The 12,476-nt window shown below is 42.1% G+C and overlaps 1 protein-coding gene across 1 annotated transcript in view; it reads left to right on the forward strand.

The window, feature by feature from the left end:
* The window catches only part of TIA1 (TIA1 cytotoxic granule associated RNA binding protein), a 104,766-nt gene that overhangs the window by 19,262 nt on the left and 73,028 nt on the right, over positions 1 to 12,476 (forward strand). The window contains 3 exon segments of the mRNA XM_030201899.1: positions 9,380 to 9,434; positions 9,611 to 9,643; positions 10,734 to 10,821. Coding sequence (XP_030057759.1) covers positions 9,380 to 9,434; positions 9,611 to 9,643; positions 10,734 to 10,821 — 176 coding nt within the window.

The raw sequence follows: 12,476 nt of genomic DNA on the forward strand, positions 1-12,476 counted from the left end.
GTTTGCCAGATATCGGCCCTAGTTCATCACAGCCACAGTCGTCTTTTAAGCATCACTCAACACATCCACACATGCAGCCATTTAAGTCTGCATGTGTGGATGTGTTCCATTTTCTTATTAGAGATCCTCTGTGTTCATCCCACTCCTTTTTGAATTCCGTCACCATTTCTGTGTCTACCACCTCCTTAATGGAGACTTTCCGCTTCTGTGCTGTTGAAGTGAGGAGGAGGAGACGGCACTCAAAGAACTTGGTATTCGGTAGGTGAGAGGCTGGCAGAATTGCAGCATACACTTCCACGGGACCCCTGCGAGCCCAGTGGAAGTCTCTCGCTCTCTTTCTGGTGGTGGCCCCGGTCTGAGTTTTCTCCAAGAATGTGACAGCTGTGGCTTATTTCAACAAGCAAGGTGGGGACCTGCAGCTGTGCGATGGTGCTGGAGGTGGCCTTTCTCAAGAGCTGGACAGACAATAGTCACTGCTTGTTAGTTCATATTGTTACTTTGACCAGTTTCAGGTGTCAGTTACAGAAGACGTTTCTTGCAGCTAACCCGGATATTCAGTTGTTGTGCAGAGTGGACCGCTTTCGGCCTCCCTTTTTTGTACGCCATGTCCAGAGTGGAACCTTAATCCTTCAGGTCTTCAGAAGTCTCCTTTTTGAGCCACTATGGAAGGCCTCCTGGAAAGATCTTGCACCTAAAGACAGCGATCTTGGTGATTGTGTCAGCATGCAGGGTTTCGGAGCTTCAGGCTCTCATGTTGGAATCCCTTTCTTCGCTTTTATGAGATTGGGTGGGGGGGGGTTCCCTGCTCACATTTCCTTCCTTTCTTCCGAAAGTGGTAGTAGCATTTCATCTCAGCTGATCTGTGGAGCTTCCATCCTTTTTTGTAGAGATGATGAGGGGGCTCAGTATTGCTTCTTGATGTACGTAGAGTCCTCAAGTATCTGGAAGTTATAAAGGAGTTTCGCAAATCATTGAGCCTGCCATGAGTGGGAAAGCACGGGGTACAAATGTAATAATAAAAACAAAAAATCGGACAGACTGTGCTTTTTGTTAAATAGAGGCTTGGCCTTATGACTTCCAAGCCCACAATTGCTAGATGGCTGAAGGAGCCTATTGGTCAACTTATTTGCTTGCGGGGAAGCAGGCTTCTCGAGTCTTGCGGCTAATTGTACGAGATGTACAGCGACATCCTGGGCAGAGACAACCTTGCCATCTTTGGTGGGTATTTGCGTGGTCAATTCTGCATACCTTGTCAAGCACTACAGGGTGGACATTTCGATGCACTTGGAAGCCAATTTTGGGACTTCAGACCTCGGGGCGGTGGCGGTGCCAGGAATACACTGTAGGGATTGCTTGTAAACATCCCATAGGTTCTGGAATAGTGGGGAGTTATGTAATGGAAGGAGAAATTAGGTCTCGCCTGATAATTTTCTTTCAATTAGTCCTTCCCACTATTCCAGAGGTCTGTCTGAGGTTTCTGAGATGTTTAGTCAGTGCAAAGTAATAGATCAGGTAACGACTTTCACCCTGCATGGGGGCTTCCTGCATATGTCTTGCTCTCTGCAAGATGTCCAGAGATGAGAGATCCACTCATGTTTGCTTGTCTGGTTAGTGTAAGGTTAATGATTTGTTTAAGGCTGTTATGTTTGTTCTGAGTTTGTCCTTACTGCTTGTCTAAGTAAATACTGAGGAGCTGGACTGGTTGCCAAGAGAGATTTCTTAGCTCAGTTTTCAATTCTCTATTTCCACATCCTGGTTGATGAACACAACTATCCCACAGGTTCTGAAATAGTGAGAAGGACGGATGGAAAATTTATCAGGTAAGACCTAATTTCTCCTTTCGTAGGATGAAAAGTATATATACTAAATTTGCTTTGTGATATCCCTTAGAACAGGGCTTCCCAAACTGGGGGTCAGGACCCCAAAAGGGATCACAAAACCTGCATATGGGAGAGATTGGTGATGTCACAAGCCATGATGGCTGGCTGAGCTGTTTGCTCTGCATACCCCGAAGCAATAATCTCTATATATAAAAGACACCTCCAACGTTCTAATTGAAGCCTCCAGCCGGAAACTTGAGGTGGCATAGATATCCGGTTTAGCAAGTACACAAAGGAAAAGAGTTGCAAGTAAAGCAATTAACTCCTGCCACAGTCTTGCCCTGGGTGATTAACAAGGTCAGCTGGAGTAAAGCAATTAACTCCTCCCACAGTCTTGCCCTGGGTGATTAACAAGGTCAGCTGGGGTGCACAGGGAGGGGGGAGGGAGACCCTGGAACTGGGAGGGAGGAGGGAGTGATGGGCCCCTGGCACACACTCTGATTCTCATACATACACTATCACTGTCACAGACACACTCGCACCCAGTCACACTCTCTCTGTCACACACACACACACGCTCTCGCACATTCCCTCTCTCACACAGTCAATCTCACACACACTTTCTCAAACATACACACTCCGAGGAAAACCTTGCTAGCGCCCATTTCATTTCTCAGAAACGGGCCTTTTTTACTAGTATTAAATATCCTCGGCATCCACAACTTAACAGAACATAATTCCCCAGATACTGAAATGTACATATTACTGTCTCGCACCCACCTCACAAAGATTTGAATTTTGGAAATCATCTGTCCCAGCAAATATCTGCAAAGATGGCATCAACTTGCAACTCACCACCCCAGATGGAGATGTCGACCAGAGATGTGGAGAATTGAGGAACCTCTGGGGACTCTCTGAAACCACTGTCCAAATTTAGAGAACTTCTGCATGAAATCAAATAGGACCTTAAAGTGGTGCATGAGGATTAATCCACATTGGCTGTAGGTCTCAGTGGGGAGTTTGTGGAACTGTGGCACTGGGTTCAAGACTCTGAAAACTACCTCTAAGAACAACAAGAATCCCTTGCTGTATTAGTTCTCCATAAATGAGCATCAAAACACCCAGGCTTACTTATTGGATAAAGTAGAGTTAAATTGGTGCTGTAATGTGCGGATTAGATGAGTATTGGAAAACTTCAAGTATAGTAATTGTGAGGCAGTGGTGCAACAAAGTGCGCTCTTGTCAGAGGATTCTCAGCCATTACTCCCTGATATTATAAAGCTTGAGAGAGAGCATCAGGTTATTAATAGGCTGAGAGCAAATCTGCCTTAGAGGTATTGTTGCTTGCTTCTTAGACTGTAATGTTGTTCTGATTAAGGCCAGAGCAGGCTTTTTTTTTTTTTTTTTAATTACCTTTATTAGAACCACACAATGACATCTGTAAAAGAAGATACAACAATACAGCGTAGTAGTCTTTCAAGTTTCATCCCCCCTGTCATTCATGCTACGTTCATTGAGGGACCTGCAGTGTAAAAAACCTAAACAACATTGCCATCATTCTCCTTTCAGGCACTCTGCCAATACATTCCCTGCATCAGCATACTCTGCACTGGAAGCATCCATTCTGCAGTGACCCTCTCCTTCTCTGCTACTGATTTCTCACCAAGAGCCTTTGAGGTCCTCTCTCCTACGCCTACACAGGCTGTAACTGGTTTCTCAGCCAGCACCAACACCTACTATACAGGAGACATTCCGGGCTGTGCTCAAGAGATGAGCTTTCAGGGCTACTGCATACGCAGTCCATTTAGGCTTATAGGGTGCTTGGACCAGCCTCAGCCCATTATAGGGTGCTTGCTTCAGCCCAGCCTGTCAGAGAGACAGTCACAGGAGAGGTTCCACACACCGGCTTGATGTTGACTGTTGGGGGGCATCATGGACCTGACCAACGCATGCGTCGACATCGGTAGACAAACTTTCTCCAGCATCGGAGATTCATCTGCCTCAACACTCTTCCATGTGCTACCCAAGAGGAATACTTTGAAAAGTCATACTTGGATCTGTGCTCAGTTGATGAGTCCTATGTCATCCTTTCTCCGCTTCCTGATAGATGTTTTATTCTCCAGAAATTACATATTTCCCTGGCTTTGTCTGTGAGATGGCCCAAGACATACCTTCCAAATTGGAGACAGAGGAAGAGCCTTGTTCAGAGATCTTTGAACTTCTAGATTATAACTCCTAGAGAGGGAATTGCTGTTCCACTTCATACAGTCACGAGGAATGCTCTGATTAAAAACGGGGAAACTCCACTAAGTTCAAGTTGCTCCAAAGAAAATTGATACAATTGTACAGGATAGAGAAATGCGCTGGCTTTGAAAAGATGAGATCTCATTGTTCTGTTTCAGAACATTACATTTTTGGCAGGAGAACACGTCAAGCCTCTATATGCTAACAACCACATATTGTATTTTCAGCTTTATTCCACAATTTACTTGAAGTCTCTAGCGTACTCTCTTCTTTGTAGTCTTACTTCCTCCTGAAAAGGCTGGTGAGTTCTCAAACTTTACAGGAAACTCCTTGATTGTCGTAGATTCAAGCAGTACAGTCACTTCTCACATTTCTGTCTTGAGAGTAGCAACGCAACATCTTTCGTGGCTCAGAGTTTCTGACCTCAAATCTGCTGTTCAGGAGCATCTAGCAGATGTCTTGTCATGGAGACAACATATTCGGTGACAAGGTCAAGGAAGTGGCGGACCTAACTAAAACCGTACAGATACTATTAAAACTCCACAGCTTTCTACTGCCTCTTCTAGAAGATTTGCGGGAGGATTTCAATGCTGTAATTACTATACAACTAAGTGTCGTCATACTCTTCCTCAAAGGACTACGCCCCAGCGCTCAAGTCCACAGTGCTGGCAGCAGGGACAGCAATCACAAACCCCTTCTCAGTCTAAACACCCAGTTTTTGACCTCTTCCTGGAGAGCATTTACGCTGTCCAGTTTTCCATGTCAAGCAACCTTACCTGCTTACCTAGGAGACAGAGGCTGATCCTCTTCCAATAGAGGCGGCTGCTCATGACCTCTGACTGTTGGGTGCTACATATCCAGAACGGTTAAACTCTGTGTGTTTGGGGGGGGAGGGAAGACCTCCTGACCACCCACCAAAAGAGTTTCATTTCAACTCCCTCCAAAGGGTAGTACTTTGAGAGGAGCTGTCTGCCTCCTGCAGCAGAACATAAGAGTAGCTATACTGGGTCAGACCAGTGATCCATCTAGCCCAGTATACGGCTTCCAGCAGTGGCCAATCAAGTCACAAGTATCTGGCAGAAACCTAATTAGTAGCACCGTTTCATGTTACCAATACCAGGGCAAGCAGTGGCTTTCCCCATGTTCATCTCAATATCAGACTATGGATGTCTCCTACCAGGAACTTGTCAAAACCTTTTTTTAAACCCAGATATGGTAACCGCCATTATGACATCCTTCAGCAACAAGTTCAAGACAGGTTGCAGATCACTAGCAGCAGATCAGCAATTTCATGTTTGAGTTTTTTTTTCAATACCCTGGGGTGTATACTATGTGGTGCAGGTGATGTATCACTCTTTTTAACTTGTCAGTTTGGCTCAGTCCATCTTCCAAGTTCGCCAATATTTTTCAGTTCTTCTACATCGTCGCCTCTGAAAACCATTTCTGGTAAGGGTTCCGTAAAGACTGAAGCAAAGAATTCATTCAGCCTCTCTGCTGTGGCCTTATCCTCTCAGAGTGCTTCAGATTTCCTCGCAGGCTTCCTACTTCTGATATACCCGAATAAAGTGTTACTATAAGTTTTTGTCTCCAGCAAGTTTTTCTTTGTATTCTCCTTAGCCTTCTTTGTCAATGCTTTGCATATGACTTGACAGTGCTTATGTTGCTTCTTATTTTCTTCATTAGGATCCTTGTCCCATTTTTTGAAGGGTGTTCGTTTTGGCTCTAATAGCCTCTTTCACCTCACCTTTTAATCACACTGGCAGTTCCTCTTCCAGAAGGGGTTGAGAGTTTTACTTCAGATAACTTTCTTATACCAAAAAAAGATGGAATATGGCCAATTCTCGACCTGTGAGATTTAAATAAATTCCTCCTCAAAGAATAATTTTGCATGGTTTCCCTGGCATCACATCTTCCCATGATGCAACTCAATGACTGGCTTTGCTCTCTAGATCTGAAGGAGGTATATTCTCGCATATCTATCCTGTGCACAGGAAGTTCTGCTCTTCCACTGTGGAACTCTGCATTATCAATGCAAGGTCTTACTGTTTGGCTTTCCTCAGCTCCTCGAGCCTTCACAAAATGCCTGATAGTGGTAGCTGCAATGCTCTGCAGGTGAGGCATACATGTCTTCCCCCTACCTCAGTGACGGGTTATTCAAGACAGCCTCCTGAGCAGCAGCAGCACAGACCTCAATTCTATCTGCCATATGTCTCCTACAGCTCCTCGGATTTATGATAAATTACCCCAAATCACTTCTTCAGTTACTTCAAACCTTACAGTTCATCAGGGCTTTCTAAGACATTACTTGGGATCAAACCTTCTTCCCTCAACTGAGAGCAGACAACATAATGCATCTCTCTGCTTGGATTTCCAGTTCCACCCAAGTATCTGCTTGTCGGATTCTCCGCCTACTTGACCACATGGCTTCTGTCCATGTAATACCATTGGCCCATCTCCACTTCTGAATATTTCAGTGGAAGCTCTCCTGTCAGTGGACACAAGCCACGGGCTTGCTGTCAGCATATATTAGTTACTCCACAGCTACGCCACTCTATCGTGGCAGATGATTCCCTGGGGACTGCATTTCAGCCCCTTCCACATCAGTCCTCACCAAAGATGTCTCTAGGTAGGTTGGGGTGCTCATCTTGATGGTCTCCACAGAAGAAAGTTCTGAGGACATTCCACAAGCGATCTGGAATGTCCTCGGAACTTTCCAGGACCACATCAGCATCAGATAATTTACGTTCGCATGGGTAACCAGGTTGCAATTTGTTACCTAAACAAACAGAGTTTCTTACCATCTCTGTTGACAAGCAGTCCAGATCTGGACTTGGACAGCTTCTCAAAACATCTCTATAAGAGCTGTTTATCTGGACGACAAATAGAATGATGTGGCAGACAAATTGAGCAGAGTCCTTCAGCCTCACAAATGGTCCCTCAGCAGGCTTGTAGCTTGTCGAATAGTCCAGCAGTCTGGCACCCCAGCGATAGACTTGTTCTCTTCTCCTCAGAACAAGCAGCTTTCCCTGCTTTTGTTCCAGAATCTTTGCTCCCAGCTGTGTAGCCCCAGAAGTCTTCCTGTTCTATTGGGGAACGGATTTTCTATATGCTTTTCCCCCACTGTCTCTCATCGGGAAAACTCAAACTACATCAAGACCAAGGGACCATGTTTCTAATTGCTCTCTACTAGCATCAAATTTGGTTCCCTCTTTTCCTGGAGTTATTGTCCAAGGAACAATTAAGGTTGGATCCTTTTCCAACCTTAATAACACAGAACAAGAGGTCCCTCCTGACCCTCACTTTGTGGCCCAGGCGGCTTGGTTTTCGACAACATTGATCTATATTCCTTAAACCTTCCAGACGAAGTCTCGTTAATACTACTAGCCTCTAGAAAACATTCTATACAGAAATGTTACTGTTTCAAGTGGTGAAGATTTTCCTTCTGGTATTCAGTCAGAGCACTCGATCCTACTAGGTGCTCCTCCCTACCCTTATGGAGTACTTTGGCCTCAAGAGTAACTCAGAGTACACTTGAGTGCCATTAGCATTTTTCACTGTAGGGTTGATAATAAGCCAGTTTCTGTTCATTCCTTGATTAGTGGGATTCATGAAAGGTTTATTTTATACCAAACCACTTTCCATTGCGTGGGATCTCAATGTTATCCTCACAGCTCTTGTAAAACCTCCATTTGTACCACTATAAAGTATTGCTGTTAATAGCACTTACATCTGTCAGAAGAGTAAGTGAACTTCAAGCCCTAGTGCAGGTTCTACCATGACGGGGTTGTTCTCCGTACCCACATCAAATTTCTCCCTAAAGTGGTATAGGAGTTCCACCTCAGTCCATTGTACTTCCTCTCTTCTTTAAGCCGCACTCATGGAGAAGCAGAACTTCATACCTTAGACTGCAAGCATACTCTAGCATATTATCTGGAGCGTACAAAGCAAGAACTCCATGCTTTTTGTATTCTTCGACCCCAGCAGATTAGGAATTACCATCACCAAATGTGTACTATCTTGGCTTGGCTGGCTGACTGTATCTTCTACACACATGCTCAGGCTGGACTTGACCCTTCATGGCTGTTTCACTGCTCACAGTGTAAGAGCCATGTTGGCTTCAGTAGCCCATTTCTGCTGTGCCTCTATTGAAGAAATTTGTAAGGCAGCAACGTGGTCTTCTATCCACACCGTCACTGCTCACTACTGTCTGGAGCAGTATGCTGGTCTGCAGAATCTTTTTACTACTTGAATGTCGATGCCACCCTCTGGCCCTTTTTTCCTCTAGGTTCGCTTTCTTCTTAGTTGCCAAGTTCATTATTTGTGAGCCTGGCAGCTAGTGAGTTTCACATACGAGAATATCATGTGTGCTTGTCCCCGGAGAAAGCAAAGTCACTTACCTGTAGCAGGTGTTCTCCAAGGACAGCAGACATATATTCTCGCATCCCTCCCTCTTCCCCATGGAGTTATCTTCTTAGCTCTAGTATTATACTGCTTGTCCCACGCTCAAGCATTGGCCAGGAAGGCACCTGTGCATATGCAGCGGGCACTGCCTCAAAGTTTAAGTGACTGCTGTATGGTAGTGTCTGCATCGGACTCTGTAGATGACGTCACTCCACATGTGAGATATGTTTATTTCAGGATTGGATATACCGCTTTAGCTAACAAGAGGTCAAAGTGGTGTATAATATTAACCAATTTGAATAACATAAAATAAGCATGGAAGAGAACTTCAGTTTTGACAGGAAAGAACACTCGCCATGATTGATTTTAAGTTGTAAGCTGCATGGTATTGTCATTTACTGAATGGTTGTTGTTTAATATGCTTGAAGTTAAGATCGTTAGGCTGGGCTGTCCGGGAGGAAGGGGGGAGTCAGACACAGGGTTGTCTTGCCTGCTGTCAGAGAACACCTGCTACAGGTAAGTAACTTTGCTTTACAGATTTTAGTAAGGTATACTGCAGTACCTTGTCAGAAAATATAGTTTGTTTATGTTATGGTTATCTACTGCTTATTTTATGCACAGTTATGCATGAAGACAAACCTTCATGGAACAGAGCCACATAACGTTGACTGGAATGCCTATTTGTAACAGGAGGAAACAAAAATCATTAGGCTTGCTTTCTCTCCTAATACTGAACCATTCAGGGGTTTTGCAAAAGAGTTTGATATCAAAAGGTCTCTATCTTTAAGAATGGTTTCTTACGTTGTCATAGTTTTGACACATGCTCACATGCTGTATCTGTCGAGTAATCCTTATTGCCACTGTAGAAAGTAAAGTGTAATAAACGTGTTTTTACTAGCAACTATTTTTTCTAGGAGGTAAAAGTGAATTGGGCGACAACTCCCAGCAGTCAGAAGAAAGATACAAGCAGTAAGTACATGTGATTCTTTTGGTGATGTTTTATTTATTACACATATTAATATGCTTATATTTAATTTTAAAAAATTATGCCAGTTTTTGCGGTAATGTTTTGATCGTTAGCCTGAGATGATATTTAATGTGTTTGTGCCAATAAATTTAAGAACAAATCTAATCTTTGTTATTAGGTAGTTCCGTTGTCAGCACACTGCGTTCACAAGGTAATTGTGTCTTCTTAAACATAAAAATGAAATCTCTCGAGGGTATTCACTAACCAGCTGAAACTATTTTCTGTATGTTTTATGTAAGGCAAACTGATTTCTCCATGCATATCATGTCTGAGCTACTGCTCATTCTTGAAGCGATCCTTAGCAGTTACAGCTATTTGATTCCCAACTTCCCTTTTTGTATTGACCATTTTCCTTCCTAAAAGACATGTATTTTGACTAAAAGGGCAAGACACAGCATATTTTTGAATCTGTGATCTCTGCTACTTTGTATAGGCCATCAGGGTTCTCATTTCAATGATTGAACAAAATATTTTTGCCACACCAGTGGGCTGGATTTAAGCTAATATCATTTTTAAGCATATTCAAGCAAGTTTAATATAGATAATAGAATGTAAAATTGGTTTTTGTGACTTTATAAAATTTATCTTCTGTTTAAAAAAAAAAAAACCCTCAGGTGACACTGCTGTTTACTCAGATACTCTGACACTTTTGGATGAGGTCTGCTGCCTGCAGTCTTGTTGGACTTCTTAATGATAAATTAGCACTGAATTGCATAGGCACTAAGTAACAGTTTGTATCTGTGAAAGCCAAGTTGTCCTAAATGTCATTCTATTGCAATGCAGTGTTAGTTTTTTGTTAGATTTGATCAAGAGAAGTCTATAACCAACCATTTTATAAATAATCCAATATTTTATATTACATCCAAATTTTTGCATTTTTATCATAAAACCACAATCCTTTTAATTTGAAAAGTAATGAGCTATTGGCATGTTATCCCTTCAGTAGAAATGGAATGTTTTATTGTTAAAATATTTTGAGCATCTGAAATTTTAGAGGTTTTTGATGCCTTTTGTGAGGCAATGCGTACAAATTGTCTCCAAATAAAATTAAAAGTATTAGGGCAGCCTCTTAGAAAAATACATTGTGACTGAATAATGCTGAACAGATTTATTTAATACATGTAAATCCTTTTAAATAAGACCCAGTAGTTTTATGGAATTTTGTTTTATAATATACAATTACTAATGTTTTTTCAAACATGCCTGAAACGTTTAATTATATTACTTTTTTGCCCCATAAGATCATTTCCATGTTTTTGTTGGTGACCTCAGTCCAGAAATTTCAACTGAAGATATAAAAGCAGCATTTGCACCGTTTGGACGAATATCGTAAGTCATTTCTTCAGACTGATTGTTTTAACCATCTTCTTGGAATGATTCCTTTAATGTCAGTGATACAACATTTTACTAGTGTGGTGTTTTTGTATAATTAGTTTGATAGACTGCTTTCTTGCCTTTTTAAAGAAATTTCCAGTTAGCCTCTGGAGCCAGACAAATTGGTAAGAAAGCTGCTAATAACATATGTTTAATTTTAAGACAAGAAAAATGTATCAAGCAGGTGGCCATGCTTTTACCTTCTACAAAAATGTAGTAGAATATGCCTTTGAAAGCTGACACTTTAAAAATTGGGTGGGGCAGTAAACAGTGCAAGTACTTCAATATACTTAGCGACTTAGAAAACCTTGGACTTACAGTATAGTATGAGATAAATTCTAGATGTTTACAGCCTGGATTTGATATTGTAAAGTGTAATTTAGCCTCGGATGTTATCGGTTACCAGGCTGTGCTGATGTATTTACCTAACAGTTGTAGGTAGCAATATTTAGTTAAATGCTGTGTTGCTATCTGGGCACCACAGCCTGATGCTATAGCCCTTCTGAGTTTCCAGTTAGGTTCTCCAAATTTGATTTGTGGATAGCAAAGCATCATCTTGGCTTCCGATGCCAACGTTCTCAGTGAGCTCATATAATTTGATTGTTTCTGTGGTGGCAGTTATGTTCCTTAATAGAAAATGCATTTTATCAAATAGCTAGCTAATTCTCAAGGTTTTTTTTTCCTCTTTACTTGGGATAATGGACCACCTGTTACTGTCTCTTTTTTCCAAAGGGGGCTCGGAGACAGAGGAAGTAATAACCATGTATTTATCATTAAACTGGGCTTTATGTGCTGCTTCATAATTTTATTTCCTTTGATATTAAAGTGCTGCATGACAAACTTAGCTTAAACATGTCAATACATTTAATTGGAAGAATGAATGACAGAATTGTAGTACTGGCCTTACATCCTTACCTAACTTTTAAATGTGTTTTGGGATGTGAGATGTAGTGGTGATCTTGGGAATGTTATGTATAGATTGGGTTAGTGACAAAATTGTCTACGTGGAATGTTCTGGTTTTCATTTGTAGGATAGATGTTTAGTAGCTGTACTGGTTCTCAAGAGAATTGGAGTTTTTGTGGGTTATGAGACTTTTAAAGGGCCAGCCTTAATGTCATGCATGAGCTATTGAGATCTTGCAAGCCAGTTCTTTCAGATATGATCATAAATCTGGATGGACCCAGCCTACTGGGGGGGGGGGGGGGCATTTTGTAGTGTTCTCTAGATGGACTATACAGCTGGAGAAGGAAGTGTTTCTTTATATAGCTAGAGCAGCGGTCCTCAATTCGTCATCAAGGACCAAAATCCAGTTTGATTTTCAGGATTTTCACAATGAGTATCCCTGAGATATGTCTACAAACAGTTCAGGCCTGGCTTGCAAATAAGCCTCTTAGAACGTTTTGTGGAAATCATGAAAACCAGATGGGTAGTTGGACCTTCTAGACTAGTGTTTTCCAAGTCGATCCTGGAGTGGCCCCTTGCCAGTTATGTTTTCAGGATGTTCACAATAAGTATGCATGAAAGATTTTCATATAGTGGAGGTTGATTTTTCTCTTGCATATTATGGATATCCTGAAAACCTGACTGGCAAGGGGTACTTGAGGATTTT

Source organism: Microcaecilia unicolor, chromosome 4 (genome assembly GCF_901765095.1).
Source record: "Microcaecilia unicolor chromosome 4, aMicUni1.1, whole genome shotgun sequence".
NCBI lineage: Eukaryota > Metazoa > Chordata > Amphibia > Gymnophiona > Siphonopidae > Microcaecilia > Microcaecilia unicolor.